At 41.8% G+C, this 27,918-nt stretch overlaps 2 protein-coding genes across 2 annotated transcripts; one reads left to right on the plus strand and one right to left on the minus strand.

The window, feature by feature from the left end:
- Positions 1–3,311: 3,311 nt before the first annotated feature.
- LOC114561558 (uncharacterized) lies at positions 3,312–15,059 on the plus strand. Its single transcript, XM_028587614.1, has 9 exons — positions 3,312–3,633; positions 4,316–4,516; positions 8,991–9,124; positions 11,164–11,433; positions 11,612–12,302; positions 13,390–13,656; positions 13,752–13,962; positions 14,056–14,118; positions 14,407–15,059. The coding sequence occupies exons 1-9, from the start codon at positions 3,472–3,474 to the stop codon at positions 14,700–14,702; spliced, it is 2,295 nt and encodes a 764-aa protein (XP_028443415.1). The 5' UTR covers positions 3,312–3,471; the 3' UTR covers positions 14,703–15,059.
- Positions 15,060–21,904: 6,845 nt separating this feature from the next.
- On the minus strand, positions 21,905–27,504 carry ddx10 (DEAD (Asp-Glu-Ala-Asp) box polypeptide 10). The gene is made up of 2 exons (XM_028588430.1): positions 26,034–27,504; positions 21,905–23,729 (listed from the first exon to the last, which is right to left on the minus strand). Exons 1-2 carry the CDS (start codon positions 27,378–27,380, stop codon positions 22,521–22,523), a joined length of 2,556 nt encoding a protein of 851 aa, XP_028444231.1. The 5' UTR covers positions 27,381–27,504; the 3' UTR covers positions 21,905–22,520.
- Positions 27,505–27,918: the final 414 nt, after the last annotated feature.

The following is a 27,918-nucleotide window of genomic DNA, read 5'->3' on the forward strand; positions in this document are numbered from 1 at the left end:
ATTTCCAGTCTATGCTTCTACCATACACATTTGTATTCCCCAATAAATTGAAAGAATTACATTATAAAATATTGCACAATATTTATCCCAATAACAAATGTGTTTCAAGATTTGAGGCTGTGGACAATAAATGTGAATTTTGACAAATTGAAAAAGAAATTATTATACATTCATTCTGGTAGTTTGGAGTTCTGGAGGAAAATTGAACATTCAAAAGAATCACGTAATTAAATTGTAAGCAAAAGATGTAATTCTATATTATGATAACAAAAACAAAACAATACATTGGATTGTCAACCTATTAATTCTACGAGGAAAATTCCATATCCATAAAGCTACATTTTCAAAATCGCAGCCAGCTTTTAATCTAGTCTTTCCAAATTATTAATAATAAGAAAGGTATAATTTTTTTGTAATGTATTTTTTATTTTGTTAGTTTTTTACTTTCTTCTTTTGTCGCTGTGTATTTTAGTACTTTTCTTCATAAATGTATTTATTTGATGTTATTATGTAAGGTTGTAATGCTCATTGAAAGGAAATGACTGCCTTATTTATATATATACAGAATATTTTTTAAGTACAAAGCCGAATCTTTCAAAAATTGTTTGTATCACATGATATTTGTGAAAATATGCAAATACAGTTTAAAAAAAAAAAAATGTGGGAAGTTCACAGGTTATTTAGGGAAAATACTGTGGTGTTAAGTTGACAGTGGCTTGTTTTTTCTGGCAAAATGCAGCGCAAGACACTTAATTTAATTAGTAATCAGTGTAATTATTTTCTTAAATTCCTAACACATCCATGACATAGATGAGGCCCTTGCAGACATCAGAAAAACCAAACAGCACATCTTTCCAATATTTTATAAGGCCTTGTGTTATTGGTGGTAATACTCTGAATGCAATAGTTTCAGAAAGGACCCTAAAAATAAGAAAAGGAGTTCGTTCATTGAAAAAATTCTTATGAAATGTTGTGAGTCTGTCATTGCCTAGAGATTTGTTATTTTAAAGTTTCAGACTAGCATTTAGAACTAGCCTATATAATGAGTTATTTTGCTGTCATAGTTTTGCAGTATATCCTCTATGTTATGGAACAACACAGAAGGAGGGACCCAAAAGCAGACGGCCAACACAAAAAGTAAAAGGTAAATGTTTTAATGCGTGAAATATATACAATAAATGTGCTGGTGGTAAAAAAAAGGGGAAGTTGTGTCGAGGGAATCCAGTGGTGAGTGGTGGGTGCTGTGTGCTCTCCAGAGCGTGCCCCGTGACGTGGTGGGGGTGACCATGTGGTAGGCCTCCTCCAGAGTCCAACAAACAATTGAGTCCAATCCTTAGAGAGAGAGGGCAGGTGTGAGGAGCAAGCAGGCAGGCAAACGAACGAGCAAGGCAGGCTGCACCCTGAGACAAACAGAAAACTCAGTTAGCCACACAAGCAAGAACACAGAAAATACAGGGGACTAGGATTACCACTATACCACGCTTGTAGACTGTACGAGCTGGCAACAAGTGGATCACAGAGCCAGCCTTAAATACTGCAGGAGGTTGATGAGGGAATGAGCTTCACCTGGAGCCACCTGCCAGCTAAGCCACGCCCACAGCAATCAGCACAGGCTGCCATGATGACATCGAGACACTGAATGTCCGTTAATGGCTAATGTATTTCAAGATGTTGCATGAATAGGCTATGGAGCATCTACCCCAGTTCATGCAAATGCAAATGTAAAACTTCAAACCAAAAGGAAGACTTGGAATTGATGGTGGTGGTAAATATTCATGAAAAAGGACAAGTTTGTGAACAGGCAACACAGATTTTAAGAATGAACAACTTAAAAACGTTACACACTGGACCTTTAACAAGATCACCATTAATTTTTAAAGCATCTATTGACGATTTTTTTCATTCTGTCCTTCTTGACCTCACAAAACCCTGTTGGGATATTAACTATACAGATAAAGATGTCATTTGAGACAGCCTATCTTCATCAAATCATCTTGCTACCATATGATCTCATATATTTGCTAATTTCAAATGTGAAAGGGCTTCCAATGTTGACCAATTGACTTTTGTTTACAGGCTTCTTACCAGTGAGTCTTCATTAAATAGGCAATATCATTATAACTTTGTTATGTTAAAGAAGCCCATGTTATTAATTTTCCGGCATAAGGTTCCAGGTATGAAAAAGAAGAGTAAGAGTTAAAACAAATGCCTAATGTTTAGTAAAAATTAGCAGCATGGACATTAATGTGCTTATAGTCCAACATTTTTGTGAGACAAGCCAATAGTCGAGTCTTGACTGTTTGGAAAGCTCTGGAGCTCCACGTGTGTTTTTGGCTTCACTTTTTGTCCAGCTGCAGGAAGTAAAGCCTTTACAGGGCACATTCAATCTGAAAAGAGTGTGCACCATAGACTTATATACAAAGAGGTGTGCACCTGCATCCATGTATTTTAAGAACTTTTTTTATACTTGATTACTACAGTATTATTACAATACAAAAAAGGTACAAGTATCAGGGAGTAATTGTACAATGTGCACAGAAATATACAACTTAGGCCTACAGTTACAGCTTATAACATTAAATAACCAACTTAAATCCTCTGGCAATGTTGTCCAGTCTTTAAAGATTTTTTTGTTGTTGTTTTAAATAGCCTACTTTACATATGAGTCATAGAATGTCTGAAGTTCTCTATAAAACAAGTTTTTGTTGGGAAGAAACTGAATAAATCTGGCCTATATATATATATATATATATATATATATATATATATATATATATATATATATATATATATATATATATATATAATAATATAAAATAATAAATCTGGCCTATATATATATATATATATATATATATATATATATATATATATATATATATATATATATATATATATATATACCATATAGGTTTTTTTAACATTATCAATACATATTCCTTGTTGTTAGACTCTACATTCAAAAATAAGACCTTACATTCTGTAATGGATGGGACCAAAACCTTATGAGTCTCCAAAAAATTACAAAAACGTACAGGCATTAAATACATGAGAGAAGGACTCAACCTCCTCTTTGCAGAAGGAGCATACAGGGGCAACATTAGGTCTAACTTTATTAATAAAGTCAATGGATAATTAATTACCTGTGTAAATATGAACGTGTGAACAGTTTGCCTGGTTCTAGGATGGTGACGGCATGACCCGCCCTACCCTGCCTCTGATTGGCTAGTAGTAGTTGCCTTCTTTGGTTGGATTGGTTAGATTTAGGCATCAATACCAGGGTAAGCCAATCAGAGGCCGAGAAGGGCGTGCATTCGCGCCGTTTTGCTACGGTTTCCGGGTTGAACGACATCTTTCCTCGAAGCGAACATCTTTACGGCATCTTACTGTGGCGTTGTCATACTAGATTAGAACTGTTTTCGCGAGGATATTGAATTAAGTTAGTGGTGGAGTTTTACATTTGCATTGAAAATGACTTCGTTCCTACACAGCCAGCAGCTAGGAGAGGGAGAAGGGAAAGCAGGGACAGGAGAACGTCCACTTTTGGAAGTGAGGAAAATGACGCCGTGCGTACACTGCCAGCAGCCAGGAACAGGAGAGGAACAGGGGACAGGACGACATCCACTTCTGGAAGTGAGGATTTAACGCTAAGTTCCCTTTAATATGTAACCTATCGGATGAAAAAGTGATGCTGGATGCTAGCGAACTAGGGTCACGCTACGGTACATTCAAAGGCTTGGAATCTGTCGTTTTATGTAGAGTTTCAAAATGTATAATGCATCAATATTAACAGCTGTTTCCAAACTTTTGAACTGTAACGTTAGTGTCTTAACCATAGCTACAATGTAACCATAAGGCCGTGGTGTAGTCTACGTGATACGCAGGTATACGCAGTATACCCGCTAAGAAAGCTCCAGGATTTCCATAGACCCACTTTAAAATGCCCAATGACACGCAACAACATACTTTCCATTATATGTTTGATATATTTTGAATTGTCATCTGTGTTCTTTTTCTTCGCACAGACTATAAATAAAGGTATTTCCACCGTAAATTGGTGCATTAATGCGTATCCAAATGCAACCAAAATTAAGTTGCTGACGCTCAAAACTTCACTGGGGGAGGACACCCAGGGAACCCCCCCCCCCCCCACACACACACACACACACACAATGATATGCCTCCCCTTCCCCAAAGGCAGATTCTGGCCCATATATATAGGCCAATATACAGTACAGTATACCCACTACAATATATTAGACTACACCACTGCCATAAGGTATAGAATATTAATGACCGTTCTGTTTTCTTTCAGAAAATATTGCCTGAGGGATATGACCATCTGGTGTGCTCCTATGAGGAGTTGTCGCAGGCTCAGTTTAGATCACATTTCAAACTGAGAATCACCTCAGAAGACGAGGTTTTTAAATGGCTGGAGTATTTCCAAACCTCCTCTGGGCAGGTTTGGAGGAAGGCTAAAACCTATCCAAACTGTGGACGCTACAATGCCTACAGGGTAAGTTTCCCCAAACACAGCCAATGCGTTTCATTTGTTACAGTCGTCGATCAATCCAAACTGCTTGAAACAGTGTTGTGTCCACAGATATAGATTCTACTTATTTTACTGTAGCCTCGTTAAAGTATGAACATGACCTGATTTAGCCAGTGGTGGAATGTAACCAAGTACATTTCCTTTAACCCTTGTGTTGTCTTCCCGTCAACCTGGAAAAAAACACTATTTTTTGATGTTTTTGACGCCTTTTTTTTTTTGCCTTTTCCAACGTTTTAAATTGTTACATTTTTCCTCTACACATTTTCAGCTCTTATTTCTACGTCCCATATTTTCTTATATAAAACAAAAATTGAAAACGGGTCAATGTGACCCGAAGTCAACACAAGGGCTAAGTACTGTACTTAAGTAGGGCTGCACAGTTGATCGCAGTTTTATCAAAATCACAATATGAACTAGTGCAATATCCAAATCGCAGAGGGTGCAATATTTGTTAAAGGTCCCATCGCATGAAAATTTTACTTTGAGTTTTTTTAACATTAATATGAGTTCCCCCAGCCAGCGGGCACAGTTCAAATGACTCTGTACGCAATTGGATAGTCCTTCAACCAATCAGAGCAACGATCCGGGTGACGTAGCAGCGACAGCGGCATCAACGGGTTGCTGCACTTCGGTGGCCGCCATGTTGAATGTAAACAAGAAGCTGCTTGGTCGCTTCTCTATCGTCATCGTGTTAAACCCGCCAATAGCGCGCCAGGTGGATAAGCCAGTTTGTGATTGGTCCCCGCAAAATTGTAACGAAAGCAGGATAGATAAACATACAGGTTTCCAACCTGAGCTGCAGGGCGAAATCAAATCGCTGGCAGACCGGGCTGGGTTTACCCAGTCTAGTGCAGCCCTATACTTAAGAACAAATGTTGAGGTACTTGTACTTTACTTGTGTACTTTTCATGCCACTTTCTACTTATACTCCGCTACATTTCAGAGAGAAATATTGTACTTTTTACTCCACTACATTCATCTGACAGCTTTATGCTTTACAAATTAGGGGTTTTGCACACAAAACACATGTAGTTTATAAAATGTGATGTTTTATTATAAATTAAACTAGCCAACAATAGAACGGCCTACAGGTCCAGCTGAAATGATTAGACCATTAAACACACAACTGTTTGGATCCTTTTACACTTTCTAAAATGGGACTAACTACATTTTCCTGATGATACTTACAGACTTTAAAGGAGCACGCCGACTTATTGGGACTTTAGCTTATTCACCGTATCCCCCAGAGTTAGATAAGTCCATACATACCCTTTTCATCTCCGTGCTTGTCGTAACTCTGTCTGACGCACACACCGCTACCCTTGCTTAGCCCAGATCCTGGGGGTAACTGGCTCCAACTAGCCTACTGCTCCCAATAAGTGACAAAATAACGCCAACATTTTCCTATTTACATGTTGTGATTTGTATAGTCACAGCGTGTACAAATAACAAGGTCACATGAGACACAGCCATCTTCTAACCGTATACATACTGGGAACTATATTCTCAGAAAGGCGAAGCACTGCTACTCTCTGCTCCTCACCACGGGGCTTCTCAGGCGCTGCGAGCAAATCACTCTGCCCAAGTAGCAGAAGTAGCAGTGCTTCGCCTTCTGAGAATATAGTTCCCAGTATGTATAAGATTAGAGATTGGGAAATTATTCGATTTTACTTAATTGGTCCAACAATTTTTTTTTATTGAGTTACTGCAAATAGTTTTCCATTGTTGCCATCTGTGCCTCAATATGATGACTGGCAGAGAAATTAAATACTATTCTGTGTCAGTAGGTAGTAGTATAGTGCAATAATGACATTGTTGATTTAAGACAATAGAATTACTGCCAGCAGGGCAGTGAGAGTGTGCGACTGAATTTTACATCCAGTCGCACATGTGCGACCAGTAAATTTGCCCCCTTTTTTTTACACGTTAAACATTGACATTTCGGTACCTGAGAGCGCGTAAGCGCAAGCTTATCTGTCCTCTCTGAGAATTGACAGAGAGCAGAGCTCCGACACACACGCACACACTCGCAGAGCTGCAGACGATGCAAACTACGTCGGCTCTGCAGTTTTGTTGAAGTCACAGTGAGTCACGGAAATGCCGATAAAGTGGTTTCAAGTGTGGTTACAGTTTTTCATAACTTCAAGCAGACAGCGTTTGCTGCGATATGATATTAATGGCAAGCCGAAAGCGGTCGCGGTGCTGTTGACGTTACACTTCCTCGGAGCAGTGGTTTCTGTGCCCTGGGGACTGACTGATAGGCTGAGGTTGTAAGGCAAGGCAACTTTATTTCTACAGCACCTTTTGGTTGTGCCCCTAAAATTTTCAGTTGGGGGCCACTGTCGGTACCCGATCCGTTCCACCTGCACAATCCGTTCTGCGCATGCGCAAGATGTTCACACATGCGCAGATGATAATACCGTTTTACGACCTGCCCGATCTGTAGCCGACAAATAACGCATGCGCAGAACGGATCGTGCAGGCAGAACGGACAGCTAGATTCTGTCTAAAATAACGTTAAGGCAAACATAATAGGAAAAGCAGGCTACAGCAAAATTAAGACTTTACAGTAACAATAAAGACAAGTATTGAGTGATTGTATTTTAAATGAGCACAAGTAAAGTAGAACTGACGTAACAGCTGTTATATATATATATGTATATATATATATATATATATATATATATATATATATGTATATGTATATATATATATATATATATATATATATATATATATATATATATATATATATATATATATATATATATATATATATATATATATATATATATATATATATATATATATATATATATATATATATATATATATATATATATATATATATATATATATATATATATATATATATATATATATATATATATATATATATATATATATATATATATATATATATATATATATATATACTGTGTATATATATATATATGTATATGTATATGTTAACGTTTGTTTTGAAGTTTTATTTTGAGGGTCTTTTAAAAGTTTGCATGCTGTCTCAGCTACCGGTTAGCCAAATTAGCTGTTAGCTAAACTAACGTTAGCTTAACTGTGGAGGCTGACGGATGGCAGACCGCTACAATCAGCTAGCGGTTAGCCAAATGAACTGTTAGCTAAAGTAATGTTAGCTTCCCAGTGGAGGCTAACGGCAGACCGCTATAATCACCTAGCGGTCCGCCCGAATTAGCTATTAGCTAAACTAACGTGAATTAGCTATTAGCTAAACTAACGTTAGCTTCCCGGTGGAGGCTAGTGTGGGAACAGATTGGGTAGCGATATTACGAATCCCACTATGGCCACGCCAAGACCCACCCTTCAATAGCATTCACACACTACTATTGGCCAGGCGTCCATGCTTACATGTACAGGTCCTATCCCCTGACCAATCCCATAACCCTAACCTTAACCACTCGAGGTGAAATGCCTAACCCCAACCAATCGAGCTGCTTCTTAGGGCGGGTCTTTGCGTGGCCATAGTAGTGTCGTAAATCATCGTACCACTGCGCATGCGCAGAACGGATTGTGCAGTTGGAACGGATCGGGTACTGACAGCCACTGTGCTCCTAATGAAAAAAGTTAGTCTGGAGCCCTGCTGCCACCTTTCGCTCGCATCCCGCAGTGACAGGATGTAAGCAGAAGGGCCGAGATCATCGATGTAAGCCTGCAAAAGCGATGGATACATTTAAAAAAAGGAAAAATGCAGATCCTGTTTATTAGGCTACAATGTGTCATTTTTGGTTGGTGGTGTGCCGCGGGATTTTTTTTTATGTAAAAACTGTGCCGTGGCTCAAAAAAGGTTGAAAACCACTGGATTAGAAGATGGCTGTGTCTCATGTGACGTTATTATTTGTACATGCTGTGACTATACAAATCACAACATGTAAATAGGAAAGTGTTGATGTTATTTTGTCACTTATTGGGAGCAGTAGGCTAGATCTGTGCTAAGCTAGGCTAGCAGTGGGGGCGTCAGACAGAGTTACAACACGCATGGAGATGAGAAGGGTATGTATGGACTTATGTAACTCTGGGGGATACGGTGAATAAGCTAAAGTCCCAATAAGTTGGCGTGTTCCTTTTTTACTGAAGTAACATTTTCAATGCAGGACTTTTGTATTTTTTACAGTGTGGTATTAGTACTTTTAAGTACCTTAAGTTGAAGGATCTGAATACTTCTTACTACCACTGCTGATAATGACCAAAACTAATAAAATTGAGCTGATAAATTAATAAAAGGTTAACAAAAGACCTAGGAAACATAGTCCAGCATTGTAATAGGTTATGATTTGGGCTACAATAAAGCATACATTATCTTGTTTGATTATGGTGATCCACAATATCCCGTTAAGAAAGCTAGAGTGTGCAGCAAGTTTATGTAATGTTCATTAATTACAAGTTTATTTTTGTGTCTTAGGTGGACTTAAGGTGTGAGCACAACACCTATCCCAGACCTGTTAAACCTGCGAAAAAGACAAAAAATATGTCATGTGGTGCCATCATGTACTTGGTTCTGAAAAGGGAGGCAGGCAGTCACAACAGGAAGTCAAGGTAACTAAGATAAGACTTTATTCACCCTCTGGCTGAGGTGTATCTATGGGGGTGGGGGGGTTTACTGTACTTGTAAAAACAACATTGAAACAAACAATAAATTCATAATAAATAATAATTGCAAATTTAATCTTAGTTAAGCAGTACCCTACTATAAAATCCACTTAGGCTGGCTGCGTGGCGTGTCAGTTGTGTGGCGACTGCATGGTGTCTTTGCACACCAGAAAGGTGCCAGCAGCTGCTGCTGCTAGCCTTGTCTGTACACATGTATGTTTCTTTTGACTGGCTGTAGCTAAGTTAGAGGAGGTTGACTTGCAGCACTACAACACATGTTTTTTTCCCCTTAACAAGCCGACCGGACGTGACATGGGGCGGGCGTGGCAGCATTGACGATTCCATTTTTTTATTCGAAATTTGAGATTGTTACTTAATTTTGGCCAATTTCGAATGGAAATTGTGACACCCTTACACGTTAAACATAAATATATACTGATTTGATTACAGCAAAGACAAAGTCGGTAGTATTGACGGCAAAATAGGCTACAGAATATTTAGTTTTGTATTGACAGGTGCAATATTTGAAAATCAATAATAATTTTTTTTTTTTTTTTTAACCCTTGTGTTGACAAAAAAAAAGGGTTAATACAGCACCTTAGTGCTTGTTTGTACAGCATTTTGGTCAGCTTAAACTGTGTTTAAATGTGCTCTAGAAATAAACTTTACTTACTTACTTTACAAGAGTGGGTTTAGAGAGCAATTCTTAACAAAGTAAACAGAAGTACATAACCCTTGTCGGGTCACTGGGACCCGAAGGACAACACAAGGGTTAAATTACATTTATGTCAAAACCTAAAGACTTTCAAACATCAAAATGTAATTTATTAAATGTATTTGTGTCAAAATGACATATAAACATCTTTTCCTATTCTATTTTGCCTGGAAACGCTTCGAACACGCTTGCGTGTCGTGTGAAAACTAGAGCTGGACGATTTTTTTTTCCCCTAAAAAAATCTGTAATTTTTTTTTTTTTATGAAAACTTGATTTTCGATTCGATTTATACCCCTTCCATTTAAAACCAAATGACTGCGAACTGTAAATATATTTTAAAAATATATATTTATTGTATTTAATTAAAGTGCATCAACATAAACAAAATTGCACAGGCAAACCCTTTCTCTAAGTGAAAAGTCACTGTGCAGTGTGCAACAAAGATTGTTAAACATCCAAATTATTTATACTGTATTTGGACTAAAATTTTTTGAAAATATGAATCGATTTGACCTACCAACTCGATTTTTAAATGAAATTGATTTTTTTCTCAGCCCTGGTGAAAACTAGTCGGTCCTATTTCTAGCATGCACGCGTTTTCGGCGTGGCTCGAGAAGAAGTGCACAGGAGGAGGAGGAGGGACATGAAGAAGGCAAAGGCAGTAAACTGGAGAGACAAGGAGGGTGAGAGCAGAAGACTGCCACAGAAGGAGATGGAGAAATAAGTGAAGGAGAAAAGGAAAAAGAAGAATTGACTGAGGGATGAAGAGGAGACTGCAGATTCAGAGAAAGGGACAGAGAGAGGGAGACAGCGAGAGAGAGAGACAGAGGCAGGGACAGAGAGAGAGGCACAGAAAGAGGACATAGGCAGGAACAGAGAGAGGGACAGAGGCAGGGAGTGATCGGGAGGAGACAGATGAAGATGACCGAGAGGAAGAGGGTAGGCCTGCAATGCCCTCTGGACCACATGGTATGTTTTTATTCTCTCTCCATGAAAATTGCAGTACAGCAGCAAACACCATGTCCCTCAGTACAATCACACTTGCTCAGTGTGCAAGAATGGTCATGTGATGCGTTGTCAGACGTGTTAATATGGACGGAGATTAGTTCTGCTACTGTACTGGAACAAACACTTTTGCATGGACGGAGATCGTTTTTTTGTTGTTTTTTTTCGTTTTTTTTAAATGCTTAAAAAAACGAAACCGTAGAGGTGTGGACGGAGCCCAAACTTTGGAAAAAGTGCGTAACGATACGTATCGTTTCTCTTTCAGGTCCGGGGATCCTCATGTTAAGGATGGCTACCTACTGAACATCCATCTCCGATACGAGCACAACCACCAGCTCTCGTGTGCCAACGTCGTGAGGAAGCGAGACGCCTCGGACGAGACCATTGCCAAACTGAAGACGCTCTTTGAGCGCGGCCACTCCCCCTCCTCTGCACTGGATATAATAAAGTATGATCTGCAGGAGCAGGAAGGGGAAAGTCCCATCTACACTGCTGCAGACCGCTCCATTTGTCCTGACATGTATTTCTGTTACAGGTTTGAAAAATAGTCATTTCAGTATTGGAAAAAGTGCAATATAAAAAAAGATCTTTATATGCTTACACTTATGGATGTACATATGACTGTTATTATTACTACAGCTTGGGGAACAGTATGGGTTACCGTACACTGTCTGATACCGGTTTGTCTTTCATTCTTCCTTTCTTGCATGCAGACTTTACTACAAGCTTTTTCAGAAAGCTTATACTGCACCGTCAGAAGAGAAGATGCTGGCAGATCTCAGGGATAGACTTTACCAGTACAACACGGTGCAGGGGGAAACCAGTGCAAAAATGGAAAAAACTGAATGCGGTCAGGTGGCCATTGCCGTATGCACCCCGGTCATGAGAAGAGTGCACACAAAGTTGAGCGAGAGCGGGGAAATCATCTTTGTGGATTCATCGGGGAATTGTGAGCGCCAGAGCCACCGGATATTTCTTCTTCTCGCCCACTCCACCGCCGGAGGACTGCCGCTGGGGGTGCTTATAACGACATCAGAGAGTCAGTCCACCATTACGTCTGGGCTTCGGCTCCTGCAAACCCTTTTGCCCACCGGCAGTTTTTTCGGGAGGGAACAGCCTCAGGTCATCATGACGGATGACTGCAAGGCTCTGCGTCAGTCCCTCCAGGCAGTTTTCCCCAACGCGAAGCTGCTCCTGTGCATGTTCCACCAACTGCAGGCCATGTGGAGGTGGTTGTGGAGCGGCCGCAACGGTGTGGTTAAGCAAGACCGGCCACAGCTCCTAAATTCGTTCAAGAGCCTTGTCTACCCCGACTCAACCGCGTTGCTGACCGAACGGTACAACAGATGCCTTGCTGACCCTGTTGCCATTAAATATCCTAGATTCCTCCACTACCTGGCCGAGGTTTGTTGTCTTTCTGATGTTCTGTTGTGAGACAGGAAGTTGTGGTTACTCAAATGTACATTACCCAATTTGCCATGCTTGATAAGGGTCGGGGCCTAAGGACATCTGCATGGCTCTTGGACTTGGGCGTAGCAAATTGGCTTAATAGCAATCCCTAACAGTTTATTAAGTTGAAGCACCCTAATTTGGTAGGCATATGCAGTGTTTCCTTTAGGATTTTATTTAGCAGGGGGGGCAGGTCCGAACATATATCGATGTTCGGTTGGAAACTAGACTGTACATTGTCCAATCTGCCCCAATCTTCCTGAGGACATCTACAGTGCTAAGCATAAGTGAATACACCCATGCTAAAGTTGACTTAAATAAGGAAAAAAAATCCAACCTTTTAAGGACACCAATTTTCTTTGTGAATGAATAATGTATCGTAAATAAATAAATGTTCTTCCTTAAAATACAGGGGGCATAAGTAAGTACACTCCTATGTTAAATTCCCATAGAGGCAGGCAGATTTTTATTATTAAAGGCCAGTTATTTCATGGATCCAGGATACTATGCATCCTGATAAAGTTCCCTTGGCCTTTTGGAATTAAAATAGCACCACATCATCACATACCCTTCACCATACCTAGAGATTGGCATGGGGTACTTTCCATAAGATCATCTCTCAATGCAAATCAAACCTTTTGGCTAATTAGGCTAACTGAAATAAAACCATTCTCTAGGCATGGTGAGGGCAGGGGTGTACTTACTTATGCCCCCTGTATTTTAAGGAAGAACATTTATTTATTTACGATACATTATTCATTCACAAAGAAAATTTGTGTCCTTAAAGGTTGGATTTTTCCTCATTTTTGTAATAAAGGCATTGAGATGAGTTTCCAAAAGATGATTTTGTTTTTTTTTGTTTTTTTATTATTCCTCTTTTTAGACTGGGTGTATTCACTTATGCTTAGCACTGTACATACAATATAGCACCTGATCGCTACAGTATATTTGCAACATACTATAACCATAATCCTGCATGCTGTGACCATCTCCCACATCAAAGAAGATTCTTGACTAATGTTCTGTTTGACAATGACTACAGGTGTACAGGAGACATGAAGAGTGGGCCATCTGTCTTCGCAATGAGCTTCCAACGAGAGGGCAGAACACCAACAGTTTAGTGGAGAGTGCTTTCAGAGTGGGGAAGGAGAAGGTCCTCCACAGGTTGAAGCCATACAACATTACTCAGTTGGTAGATTTTGTAACAACCAGGATGGAGGCCCACTACATCCGCCGCCTCACCGACACAGCAAACAACGGAGTGGCTTTCCTTCATGTAAACGATGTGGATTATGAAAATATTGCACAGGTATGGCTTTTATAGCACTGTATTGTATTATTTTCAATTCTGAAGTAAAATTTAAAAATGCCAACTACATTGGTTTTTTTTGTTTGTTTTTACAGGTAGACGAGAACCACTACGTGGTTCCAAGCGCTACGTCTGAGTTGCAGTATGACGTGGACGTGGCGATTGGATGCTGCACGTGTTCAGATGGACTCGTTGGTGCACTATGCAAACATCAGAATGCCGTTTTGAACAAGTTTGGTCATCACGAGAGTGTCCCACACGTCCCCACGCCTCAGATGAGAACGCTTTACCATGAGATTGCAACTGGTGAGTTACCATGCTTCTCTGTCACATTTCGGATCTTCAGTCACAGACTATGGATGCAGAAATCCATAGACAAATCTCTATCTCTCCTTCTAGGTGGCGAAGGCGTTTTGTCAAAGGCAAGCAACTGCACCAATGTCAATGCCAGTCCTGGACCAGGTAAAATCAGTTCTGATCCACTGACATTGTGGGTTTTTAAAAGTTGTTCGCCTCACCGAGGCCTGTCATACCGACAGAGCTAATTATTGATGTGGGTAGTGGAGCCGTTTGCCTTTGGTTTGAAAGGGGCTATGGTGAAAATGCTTCTTGCATGTTTGACAAATTTTAATCATAGTGCAACTTTGAAAAGTAAAAAAAAAAAAAAAAAAAAAAGATTTAATACAAACTTAATGTGCCAGTAATCGCCAAAATAATTGTATTACGTTTTATTTGTGTTTTTACCTGAAGGCACATCTGCAGAGGCCCTCGAAGAGATGTTGGAGCAGTTCTGCAGTAGTCTCAAAGATAAACTACACAACGACCCCCAAACCTTCACAGCACCAATTTGCAACTTTCTGGGAACTTACAAAAAAATGAACGACAGCTCCCTCGCGTCAGCTCTGCACTGTTTTGGTAAGACGTCACAGGTGAAATCCAGAAATCGGCAGTCTTCAAAAATGAATGGAACAGCTATTGGTAAAAGAAAGGCGGCATTGATACCCGGGCGACCTCCAAAGTCCCCAAGGAAGGAGCATCTGTATTAAAAGAAAACAGCGCAGGAAAAAGTGCAACTCATTCCCTGTCCAACTGTGCAGAGGAGAAAACATCTGTCGGTAGTAATGACTAGAGCAACTGCAGTGACCTCACGCCTGGACTCCACTCTAAGCTATTTTTTTACGTCGATACAGTGGCGTAAGGTAGTTACGACGGGCCCCTCTGCACGCTAGTTTCTTGTTATGAAACACACACACACACCATTAGACGTTTGACTTGAAGATGTACTGAGTCAGACTTGACAGATTGACCTAAAGCAGACCTTACGCCAAAGGACTTTTCAAGCGATTCCACTGTCGCAGACTTAAAGGTCCAATATGTAATATTTATACTGTAATAAATCCAAAAATGACACCAATGCCTCATCAGATATTAAGGAAACATGTTAAACTGAAATACTATCTTTTCTGACAACAATGCTAATTTCAGTATTTTTTCTTTTTGAAATTTACATTCCGTGACTGAATTTATGTTTATGTTTTGGTCTGTGTGTTGTTATCAACTGCCCAGTTTGACAGCCAGGCCGGGTTGCCAGATATACCTGTAAAAACGAAAACCCAGCGCGCTAATGCTGTAACGGTAGTACAGCCATGAAAGCAGCAAACAAACAAACAGGATCAACGGAGATAGATTCTACATGACACAAAAAAAAAGAAAGCCGCATGTTTGTAACAGTTGTGTGACCAGAGACGTAACAACCCCCTGGTAAATATTGGAGATGTATTTGAAAGATGGAGACAGCTTAGAGCCCAAAAGGACGCAGAGTTGGCTTATTTTCTCCTGAACAGGTAAGCATTAGCTTCAGGCTAATTTATCACAGCTACTAGGGATGGGCATTTTTTGTCATTTCAACATTTGTGTACTCACATTGAATTATATAGCTAGAGTAACCGAGTTGGTTACTCGCAAAAACAATTGAGACATAGCCAGTAAAGTGATCCCGACTGGTCCTGGCTAACGCCGCCATGCTAACCCTGCTAACTGTTGTCATGGCTGTTTACAGCGTGTAGCCTCTTCAGCGGCTGGAGCCGACAACGGTGTAAATCAGAAAGAGAGGACTGTGAGTTTGCAGTGTGTTTAGCGATTGTTGCCGAAATTCTAAGCCAATGAAGTGTGTTCCGTCGGCAAGGTAGTGGTATTTTTTAGCAGTTTCGTATTGTAATTCTAAGCCGAGGAAGTGTGCCTGACTGGCGTGTGGAGAGGACAGTGAGGTTGTTGTGTTTTTAGCGATTCATACTGTAATTTTAAGCCGAAAAAGCGTGTCTGTCAGTTGGTTACAGAGCGCCGCGTGAGCACGGGCTTTTATGACTGTCAATATAGCCAGCATCTACCGTTAGCTACTCCGCTGTGCTGTGGAGTAATGTCTGGCTATGTGAGACTAGCATCTAACGTTAGCTACTCCGCTGTGCTGTGGAGTAATGTCTGGCTATGTGAGACTAGCATCTAACGTTAGCTACTCCGCTGTGCTGTGGAGTAATGTCTGGCTATGTGAGACTAGCATCTAACGTTGGCTACTCCGCTGTGCTGTGGAGTAATGTCTGGCTATGTGAGACTAGCATCTAACGTTAGCTACTCCGCTGTGCTGTGGAGTAACGTCTGGCTATGTGAGAAAAGCGTCTAGCAACATTGTTGTGAATGCTGCGGTCTCAGCCTGGCAACCCCCATGATCTTCGAGTCTGGGCAGGAGGGGGCGGGGGAAACCACTCTGCAGTATTTTGAATTGGTAGTGCAGTAACTATTTTAACCGCTAGCTGCCAGTATTACACACAATATTACATATTGCACCTTTAATACCTCCAATATCTGAATGTAATCCTGGGAGTCTTGCTGGAGTCGGTGCTCTCCCATGGTCTCCATCATTTGGTGTAAGGTGGTCATAAAACTCAGTCCCAGTCAGTCTTTTACCCGTCTGGACGTTCAGACAAAACGTGTTTGATATTACTCTAAGTTTGAAGTCTTGGTAGTGAAGTTAAATGAAATAAATAATAATTGTTGATTGGCATGATTTTATAAATCATCTTCTAATGTTACACATACATGTAGCACAGTAAATCTTTAGGATGAACTGTATCTGTGGATGGCTACCTTAGTGACTACCTTACCTGTAGGCCAGTAAGTCTATTATCAGTGTGGTTTCATATATGCTAATAAATGTCAGAATTATGTTAAAACATTTTAATTTAGGAAGAAACTTTGAAAAAGTGACTGTGAGGATCCCCTGTTAAAGATCTCTGCCTTAAAGGTCCTATGACATGCTGCTTTTTTGATGCTTTTATATAGACCTTAGTGGTCCCTAATACTGTATCCGAAGTCTCTTTCCCGGAATGCAGCCTTAGTGCAGAATTACAGCCACTAGAGCTTGACAAAAAAACCCAAAGAAAAAGTATTCTACATTTACATTCACAAGAATTAAAAAAAGCTTTAATTTTGTTATAGATTGCTATTGACTATTTTACAAAGAAAAATGAAGACCATGACGGAGCTGGGATAACCTTTTCGAGGGCAAACGACAGCGTTTTTCGTATGACTGGAGTTCCTTTAGCACAGTCGTGTTTCCGAGGTGGCAATCTCAATCGACTCGCAAGTCGCATTGTATCATCCTACGGGGGGCCCCAGTGCAACCACACTGCTGCCTTGAATGTCTATATTCACGCAACTGCAGAGAGGGAAAATATGGAGACAGTTCTAAACTGGCAGTGAGTGTTAATGAGGTATATTAATCCACATGTTCAGAAATAAATGGTTGAGGCAAAAACGCCCTTTCCCCGTCAGCAACAAACACGTTAATGTTTACATGCGCCTAGAAATGAGCAAAACCATAAATATATATATATATATATATAAAAATAACATATGAAGCACAAAAGGTCAAGTCCTCATTTCCCTCATTCCTCAGTTTCTTTTTGTTAGATGCAAGGGGGCTTTGTGCTTATATACTGTTACAGTGTTTCCTCTATGTTGATTTGACTGTGGCGGCCCCCCACAGTATCAGAAATAGGGCTGCATTGTTAGTGCATGTCAGAGAACGTTTGTATTTTAGGTGCATTATTTACATGCTGAAGTAGTTACACTGCATTAAGATGATGTCATTAATAGTGGGTTTAGTGTTATTAAAACACAGAATTAAAAATGGTGGAATTCCTGTTGGGTTTTGGGTATGGCTCCAATGGACTTTTTTTGTACGTCTTGACATGTTACATATGTGTACCAAGTTTCGTTAGTCTACGTTAAACGTACTGCAGGGGCTCAATTTTTTTTTTGTAGGGGGCGCTAGCGAGCAATTTTTTTGTGCGCCTATTCGCAAAAACCCTTAAAATACGTACATTTTCACCAGACTTGATGCGATCGCCAATTTTGGTGAGTTTTTGAATATGTTAAGCCCCTCAAAAAAGCAATTTATTTGCCATAATAATAATTCCTTCAGTTTCAATAGGGCCTTCGCCTCTGTCAGCGCTCGGGCCCTAATTATTTGGCAAACAGTGATGATATACAAATAAACTTTACTTACTATATAAATCACAGTTTGCCTAGAGGCTGCCCCATTTCCTGTATTCAAGACCACCATGATCAGCTGCTCATTAACATTCACCTGTAATTGATCAGATGAGAGGAAGTGTACGGAGTGTGGACTGGTAGCTGGAGAGGTGCCAATACACCTCCACTGCCAAGGTGCCCTTGAGCAAGGCACTGAACCCCCAACTGCTCGGGGCATTTGTGCATGTATTAGGTCCTGAGCGTGTGTGTATTCCAGGCCTGTGTGTAATGGGTTACTAACAACAGAGTGAAACATTTTAATTTCCCTTGTGGGATCCATAAAGTAGAAATTATTATTCTAAACTCAGTATATATACTGAGTTTATGATAACATATATGTTATCATAAACTGGTTTTGATTAAATCATACCAACTTAAAACATTCCATGTATGTCACGGCCTTAAACAGACTACAGAGCCCGCAAGCACCCCTGAACGCAATCCATATTTACACACTGACACGAAGCCAATCTAAAGGCGCGTTAAGACCACGGGAGTCAGACAGTCACACGGTCAAAACCAGGGAAGAACAGCCTGCAAACATTTGGTTTGCGTTTGACTTGACAAATGGCAAAAGTGCTTTTTTTGGGGGGGCATTTTTAGGCCTTAATTGACAGGACAGCTGAAGAAATGAAAGGGGAAAGAGAGGGGAGGGAACAACAGGCAGCAAAGGGCCGCAGGTCATAGTCAAACCCGGGCCCGCTGCGCCGAGGAGTATACCTCTATATATATGGGCGCCTGCTCTACCAACTGAGCTATCCGGGCGCCCACAAATGTGCTTTTCTACAATGATGTAGAACATCGCATGTGTCCAAATAAAAAACCAACAAATGAGGATTTAAAAAAAAATGAACTCAAAAGACTAACGAATGAAATAATTACATTTTTCATAATGAGGTTATTGAGTATTATACAATGAAAAATGCATTTTTTATTTTAACAGGATTTGTACTGCTTTTAACTCCAACGTACCATCACTTTTGTGAACCAGTTCCTTGCTGCAATATCTCACTGAGGAGGAAAGCCAACCAGGCTGTGGATTTGAGTCACTCTACCGCCACCTGCAGGACACAGATGTGTAGTACAGGATGTAGCTTTAACTGACTGGGGGTCTGACTGGGAAGTCACTGGTCCCCGTGGATTACTAATGCAGGGTTTCACCCCAGAAAAGCTGTTTGGCCCGGTGCAAAGTGTCATTTTTTTTTATGAGGGGCCCCACCTGGGGGCCAGTCACAGACTGATGGCAGCATTAATGTAGAGCCACATAGTTTCTGTAGTTAAAGGAATACGCCACCGTTTGTTGAAATAGGGCTTATCACGGTCTACCCTGGCTGTAGATAGGTGGGCCAACGCATTTTTTGTCTCAGTGTAAGTAATTAGGGTTTTTTTTGTCCTTTGTTGGCTCACTTTTACTCACAACATGCTAACCGGCAACATAGGATTCCATTCACTATGCTAAGCTAACTAGCGGCAGCGCTGCCAGTGTTGCACCGGACTAAAACAATGCATTCACAAAAAATGCGTTGGCCCGCCTATCTACAGCTAGGGGAGACCGTGATAAGCCCTATTTCAACAAACGGTGGCGTATCCCTTTAACAGAATCACGGACGGAATCGTGAAATTGAGAATAAAAAAAAGCTCTAAGACTTTCATAGAGCCCTACGTTAAGTCAGAGCTAAAAGCTAACTGGAGATTTGAAAATATGACCAACTTAGCCTCCCCGCTGTAACTAGTTTTTAAAAAAATGTCTTAAAAAACATTAAAATAATGTTCCCCAGTTGCAATCATAACCTTTCTGAAATTGTTTTTGTCATGCAGATACATACATTTTGACAATTACAGAAGAGGATGTTTTGGATTATTTTTTTTCTCTCCTGTGAGACCTTTTTTTTTTTTATGACAGGGAAAATGTGTTTTTCGGGGTGCCCTGGTAGCTCACCTGGTTGAGCGTGCGCCCAATGTACCCAAGGCTTGGTCCTTACTGCAGCTGCTCGGGTTCGAGTCCGACCTGCAGCCCCCCCTCTCTCTCTCTACCCCCTTTCACGTCTTCGTCTGCTCAATTAAACAAAGCCTCAAAAATAATCTTAAAAAAAAAGATGCATTTTAATCAAGACAGTCCATGAAGTTTTGGGGAAAAAAGTATTAGAATTTGTGTTTTGTTGTTTTTATATACCTCTTGCATTTAGACCACACTGTCAAACTCAAGGCCCGCGGGCCAAATTCGGCCCCTTGCTAATGTTGATCTGGCCCCTATATACATTTTGGCCCAAATACTTTTTGTCACTCATTTTTTTTTTTTTTTTTCAAACGTTTTTGGCATTTTCTTCGTCATTTTTGTTGCCCAAACTGTAAGTGAGAAGATTACATGAAACATGCAATGATACAGTCAAAGACATTTGACTTTTCCCATGACATAAAAGCAATTAACTATATATGTCTGGCCCTTGATGGGATTCTCATTTTCTAGTGAGGCCCTTAGGAGAGTTGAGTTTGACACCCCTGATTTAGAGAATTTGAGTCAAAATGCTGATATTAAAGTCACATGATAACATAAAACAGTTAGACCAGGTTAAGAATTCAATACACGTCATTAATTACAAGAGGTCAGGTCTCTCTGATGACGACGTAGGTTATGAGTTCATACACAAGGATTTTTAAAGAGAAGGGAAACGGAGACGAATGAAGAGGTTCGTACTAGACTCAAGATTCAAATACAAGAAAACACCCAACAGCTCGACTGACATCAAATCCTTCGGTGCTAAAAATTAAACCAAAGCACTGTGTGTGTGTTTGGGTTTATGGGTCAAAAAAATGTGAAAGATATATGTGGATGAGTGGGAATGAATGGTATATGTGGAAGAGTGGAAGCATGAAGAGTGTATGGTTGGGGAGGTGTGTATGGAAAAGTATGAGCATGCATGAGTGGGGTTTAACCCTTGTGTTGACTTCGGGTCAAATTGACCCGTTTTCAATTTTTGTTTTAGATCATCAAATATGGGGATGTAGAAATAAGCGCTGAAAATGTGTAGAAGAAAAATTTTACAATTTAAAACGTTGAAAAAAAATAAAATCATGTTTTTTTTCCAAGGTTGATGGGAAGACAACACAAGGGTTAAGATCCTGTGGAGTAGCAGAATGTTGTTACTAGTAGGAGTTGTACTCCGACTGGAGTATGAAATTACACAGTATGCTGGTATATGTATTACTTCTTGATGGAAATAAAAAATAATGCGGTACTATATCACATATTTAACTTATCTGTTTAATCACTTTTGTCTTATTTACAAGAAAACGCCACAGGGCACCCTCACCAGCTGCTGGGTCAGATTGGGTTAAGAATGAATTAGGTGGAGGGTTATGTGAAATCACACAGTAAATACAAAACATGGGTCCAGCTGCAGCAGTGGTTTTCAACAGTTTCAACAACACGCTTGGAAGAAAAATTAAGTATGAGAAAATAACCCTGATGATGTCATTTGATGATGACATCATCAGGGTTATTTCAGCTTGGGTTTACAAAGGTTTATATAGAAAATATAACAGAGAGCCTGCATTTCAAACTGGGTGAAAATGGGTGGAATTGAAACAAATTTAACAGAAGTTGAATCAGACTTTGGCAACAGTTTTCAGTTATCGTCATTTATATATATATATATATATAAAAAAAAGGATTAAACAGCCAGCCGCGGCCCTGATGAAGCAGATTTTCTGAGTGAAAACTGTCAAGAATACTTAAAGATGTTAAAGTGTATACAACTTTGATAGTTGCTCATTTAGTCAGGCATATTCAATGTTACCAACACGAGATTTGAAGTCACGTGTTTGGGGTTTTTTTTTTAATGAAAAGATGGTATGGGTTGCATTATGGGAGTTGTAGGATCTTGACCCATGCGGTCTAAAAGTCAGGATCTCTTAGCCGCTGATGCTTCACTTTCAGCCAACCAGTCTTATTTAAATCTCTTATTTATGAGTCCTCCCAATGTGTGGCCTGTTAGCTCAGTTGGTAGAGCGTTCCTCGACGCAGAAGGTCCAGGGTTCGAGTCCGACTTGTGACGGTTTTCCTCGTCTCCCCCCCCTCTCTCTCTCTTCCCCCTTTCAGGTCTCAGCTTTCCAATCCAATAAAGGCAGAAATGCCCAAAAATAAAAAAAGAAAGAAAATGAGTTCTCCAATGTTATGGATGTGCAACACTAAAACCCTTTAACTTTGTCACTTTAACAACACATTTCAGCCTCAGAAACATCTCCCCAAATCCTCGCACTGCTCTCCGTTTTCTCTAACTGCGCCCCCCTAGCAGATGTAAGACCAGCTCCTCGTCTTCGGCCAGGGAGAGACCGGTGTCCAGGGCTGCGGGCGCATCGTTCTGTTGCCTCACTCTCTTCCTCTTCCCCACCGGGAGCTGCTTCTCATCCTCGTCGCTGCTGTCGCTGCTGCTGCTGTGCTGCCGTTTGGCTGCCGTTATCTCCGCCTCCTCCTCCTCCTCCTCAGAGTGCACTTTGTCAGGGTCCGGCAGGCTGCTGGGGTCGAACTCATCTTCGCTGTGATTGGCCAGGTACGCCACCACCTCGTCCTCCTCCTCCTCCTCCTCCGAGTCGGACTTGCGGCCATGTTGCTTGCTGGCCTCCCTCCTGGCCGCCTTCGCCTTCAGCCTCTTCTCCCGGTGCTTGGCTTTCACCTTGCGGCTGTACTCGTGCTTGTCAAACTCCTGGTCCTCGCGCTGCAGCCTCTCCCGGGCCTTCTCCATGTTGATGCCCGAAACCCCCTCCTCTTCTTCCTCCTCGTCGTGAGCCGCCGCTGCCCGCTGGACCGGAGGCCACAGCTGCACGGCCTCGCCTTCTTCGCTGAAAGCCACTTTGGTGTTGACCTGGAAGTTCCTCTTGAGGGCCTTTTTGGCCTCCGTGAACTTTGTCTCCTTCTCCGATTTCTTTCTGGAGTCCTCGGCGGGTTCTTCGGCACTCTCCTCGCCCGCCGTCAGACTGAAGACGTCCTTTCTTTTGACCGTCAGCAGGTCCAAGTCTCTCAGATCGTCCTCATCCTCGTCGTCCTCATCTGCACCCAGGAGACGGCTCCTGGCTCGATCCACCTCCGCTTCGTCACCGCTTTCCTCATCGCTGCCCGAATCTTCCGACTCGGAGCTCGGACTTTCCTCGGGGGGAACGTTTCCTTTCAGCCGGGCCTTAAAGCTCCTCAGCTCTTCCTCTTCTTCAGACTGCTGCTCCTCCTCCTCTCTCTGGCCATCTTTCTCAGCCCTCTGTGCCTGGGCTTTGCTGAGGAAGCGCACCCTTGGTGCCACGGCGAGGCCCAGGGAGGCCGCGTACTCCTGAATCTGGAGTTTGAAGACGTCAAACACCTCTTTGTTCTTCATCAGGTAGACGGAGCGCAGGTAGGAGACAAAACAGCGCTGGGCTCTCTCCTTCTGCTCCTTCTCCTGGGCCAGGAAGGCCTGCAGCTTCTGCTGAACGCTCTGCAGTTTGTCTGGGTTCACCTGGAATACATTGCAACAACAAAAATAATGAATACAGAGGTTTACTGTCTGGCTACTGTAAGTTAACACTCAAATATACCGTTTGTGATGCAATTAAATGCATCCTGGAGAGTTTTCGACCACTAATCGCACCATTGAGCAATATTTTGATGGAGGGGGGTACTTGTTTTGGGAGTATCTCATGGTCATTAGTTTGCCTTGTTGTTTTTTTTGTTTTCTGCCTTTGTTTTGATAGGACAGTTAGGTGAGAAAGGGGAGAGAGGGGGGGGGAGACATTAGGGGTGGGGAAAAAATCGATACAGCATAGTATCGCGATATTTTTCGTGGCAATACTGTATCGATACACAGACGCCAAGAATCGATCTTTTATGATATATGTGTTGGTCAGTTTGTCTGCTTGACAATCACATTTTGCACCAATAAAATTGAAGTGAGATGAACAAACAGAGAAATTTATCTTTTTAGATACAACAGATGTTGACAAAATTGGGAAAAATCTGAAGTTGGAAAAAAGGTAATACATTGCAATATATCGCAGAATATTGCAATTTGTTTAAAAAAGCAATAATATCGTATTGTGACATAAGTATCGGGATGATATCGTATCGTGAGGCCTCTGGTGATTCCCACCCCTAGAAGACATGCATGAAATCGTCACAGGTCAGATTCGAAACCCTGGACCTCTGCGTCGAGCCATAAACCTCTCAGTATATGTGCGCCTGCTCTACCCACTGAGCCAACCCGGCCACATTAGTTTCCCTTGTTGATGCTATTCCCCGCAGCAATGCAAAACTTGCAAAAACACCCTTAAAAAACATGTAGCTCTGTTTGTAAATTTGGAGTGCCGTCAGCAGCGAGAAAAACGAAAACAATCGGTGTTGCCTACACCGTGTTATCCTCCTGCTGGCGTTAGGACTCAAGAGACTAAAACCGGGCAAGTTTTAAACCTGCTTTTAGCCTCTTAACATGTTCGAAATGTCATTACAAGTGCCTACCCATGTGAAGGGATTCCTTCAAACACAGTGAATCTGACTGCAGTAGATTAAGTAGATTAAGATAAAGTTAAGATAATTCAGCTCTGTTTAGTTCCTGTGTTGAGACGGCAAGACAAGTGCTTAGGGACATTCTACAAAGTACAACACTGAAAAGAGATAATTAATTTAATGATTAAAAAAGGTCTCCAAACTTACCTTGATTATAACTTGTCTCCTTCTAGTTGTACCACAGCAATTTAAAAAAAAAAAATAAGCATATGCCTATTTTTGAAAATATTTTTGTATCTCTTTTCGGTGTTGTAGTTTGTAGACGGTCCCTAAGCACTTGTCTTGCCGTCTCAACCCCGGAACTAAACACAGCTCAATTAGCACAACTTTTATGCATTTCTTTCCCATCTACTGCAGTCAGATTCACTGTGTTTACTTGGAAGTAATCACTTCACATGGGTAGGCACTTGTAATGATATTTCGAACATGTTAAGAGGCTAAAAGAACGTTTAAAACATGCCCTGTTTCAGCCTCCTGGGTGCAAACTGTAGCAAGAGGATAACACGGTGTAGGTAACACCGATTGTTTTGGTTTTTCTCGCTAGTGACAGCATTCCAAATTTACAAAGAACAGAGCTACGTGTTGAAATTGACTGGAATTCTCCTTTAACTCCGCTGGACACAGGAATTGACGCATGTAGGCAGTAGTAGCATTATAAAATGCAGAATTTAAGTGCACAACAGTTGCTAGAATCGACAACAAGGTCAGTTTTGGTTTAAGGTAATTTGTGGTGCATTTAAGGCCGTTATTTTATAGGAAAGCTGAAGACATACAAGGGGAAGAGAGGGGGGTGACATCAAACCTGCAGCCACTGAGGCAAGGACTAAGTCTCCCTAAATTTGGCAGATGCTCAACCCGGAAGGCTACCCATTGTCCATGTTTTTTTTTTGTGGCACTCACAGCACTGAAAAACTACCTTTAAGAAGATTCAACATCCCTTTGTATAGTCTGTTTTCTAATGTATGATGTGTAATCTAATGAATCTCTACATAAGCACTTTATTACAGGACTGGTGTTATGTTGCATCATCCGTTTGTTGTCCTGTGTCTTTAGCATTTAACTGAGAGTTGAACATGATCTGTATAGTGCAATGCAATCCAACATCAGCCTGTAAATGACCACAGAGGTCACTTAAAATACTGTACTGGATTGCATTACATTGTACACTTGTGTGTAATCTTCTGCTGTGTGTGTGTGTGTGTGTGTGTGTGTGTGTGTGTGTGTGTGTATTGTGATGCTGTGGATGGATGAGGTCTCTCACCTGGATCTTCGTGATTGGAACTTTCTTCTCTTGCAGCTGGCCGACCATGCCCTTCTCCTCCGAGGGAAGCAGCAGCAGTAAGGCCTCTCCCCCCTCCTTGTACCGGGCCGTCCGGCCCACCCTGTGGATGTAGGTGTCCGCGTCCTCCGGACAGTCAAACTGCAGCACCCAGTTGACGGCGGGGAAGTCCAGGCCTCTGGCGGCTATGTCGGTGGCAAAGAGCACAGCGTTCTGCTTTCTGAGGAAGTCATTGTAGACCTCCACTCTCTTCATCTGCTGCTGCTTGCCATGCAGAGCCAGGATGGGCATGCCCGGTCGGAGGCGGCACATAACCCGGAACAGGTACTGCACCTCCTTGCAGCAAGCGAAGAAGACTATGATCTTCTTCTTCAGGTGGCTCCTGATGAACGAGTACAGCATGTTGACCTTCTGGTGGAGCTCACACACCACGTAGCTCTGCTCCAGGGTGGCCGGCGTGCTGAACTTGGCCTTCTCGTGAACCCACACGTACTCCGGGTCTTTGAGGCTGAGCCGGGCCAGGTCTTTGACCGACTTGGTCTGCGTGGCGGAGAACAGCAGCGTCTGCCGCGACTTGGGCAGGTTCTCCACAATGGCGTTGAGCGTGTCGGCGAAGCCCATGTCCAGGATGCGGTCCGCCTCGTCCAGGACCAGCATGTGGAGGTCGGAGGCGTGGAAGGCGGCCGTCTCGTCCATGTGCTGGAGCAGCCGGCCCGGCGTGCAGATGACGATGTTGGTGCGGTGGATCTTCTCCGACTCGCTCTTGAGGTCCTTCCCGCCGATGATGAGCCCCGCGGAGAACTCGTGGTTCTTGCCCACCTTGCGGAGGACTTCGAAGGTCTGGTAGGCGAGCTCTCTGGTGGGGGATATGATGAGAGCGCCAAGGCCGTCCATGGAGGTCCACTGCTGGCGATACAGGCACTCCAGCACCGGGATGAGGAAGGCTAACGTCTTCCCGGAGCCAGTCTTAGCCGCGCCGAGGACATCTTTACCGAGCAAAGCGAAGCCGATAGTCTGTCTCTGGATCTCCGTGGGCTGTCTGTACTGAGCCCCCTGCAAACCTAACAAGGTTTTCTTTGAAATGGGGAAGTCTGAGAACTTGACGGCCTCGCTGGAGTTGATGTCACCATACCTGCTGACGAGTCTGTCGATGTACTCCCGTTCGACCTGCCACTCGGGCTTCTTCTGCGGTCGCTCTCTCTTCACCTGTGCTTTCGTCTTGTTGTATTTTTTCTTCCATTTCTCGAAGTTTTTGACGGGGTCGGTGCCGTCCTTCATCTTTACGGGTTTACGCTTCTTCCCGACAGGGTTTGTGCCTTTTTTCTCCATGGTTTAAGGTAAAACAGAGCAGGAAAGGAGGTTTTTAAAAATACACGCAGACTGCAAGCGTGGGAAAGAAAAGACAGCTCTTCGTCGCATGGAGCACGACGTCATCACCACGCGACCCATGAGATATTTTTGTTTTTTTTGGCCCTTCTTTTTTATTTATTTTTATTTTTTATTATAAATCTTTATTAAATCTTTACGATACAAACATTAAGAACAAGCAAACAGTCATTAATACAGAACAAATATTAGTCAAGAGCAGAGCCAGGGGGAGTTTCTCTTTTGGCCCTTCTTCTTCTTCTTGTTTCCGGCAGGCTAGACGCACATGGCGTATTGCTGACCTCCGCTATTCTCTAATTGCTATTCACAACTTAATTAGAAGTAATTATCTATACATTTTTATATACTCCAATATGTCGCAGTTACTCCATAAGTTTCTTCAATTTGTTCCAACTGATCTTTTGGCAGCTAAACATTTGGAATATATTCTTTCTCTCTGTTATTTTATTTTCTGTCATCATATTATTTCTTTATTTTGTAA

The sequence above is a fragment of the Perca flavescens genome, chromosome 9, assembly GCF_004354835.1.
Source record: "Perca flavescens isolate YP-PL-M2 chromosome 9, PFLA_1.0, whole genome shotgun sequence".
Taxonomy (NCBI): domain Eukaryota; kingdom Metazoa; phylum Chordata; class Actinopteri; order Perciformes; family Percidae; genus Perca; species Perca flavescens.

Coding starts and splice junctions, on each gene's coding strand:
- LOC114561558 (XM_028587614.1), top strand. CDS start 3,472: ATGACTTCGTTCCTACACAGCCAGCAGCTAGGAGAGGGAGAAGGGAAA. Junction 12,303..13,389: donor TCCTCCACTACCTGGCCGAG/GTTTGTTGTCTT, acceptor CAATGACTACAG/GTGTACAGGAGACATGAAGA. Junction 14,119..14,406: donor CAATGCCAGTCCTGGACCAG/GTAAAATCAGTT, acceptor TTTTACCTGAAG/GCACATCTGCAGAGGCCCTC.
- ddx10 (XM_028588430.1), bottom strand. CDS start 27,380: ATGGAGAAAAAAGGCACAAACCCTGTCGGGAAGAAGCGTAAACCCGTA. Junction 23,730..26,033: donor TTCCAATCACGAAGATCCAG/GTGAGAGACCTC, acceptor AATGTATTCCAG/GTGAACCCAGACAAACTGCA.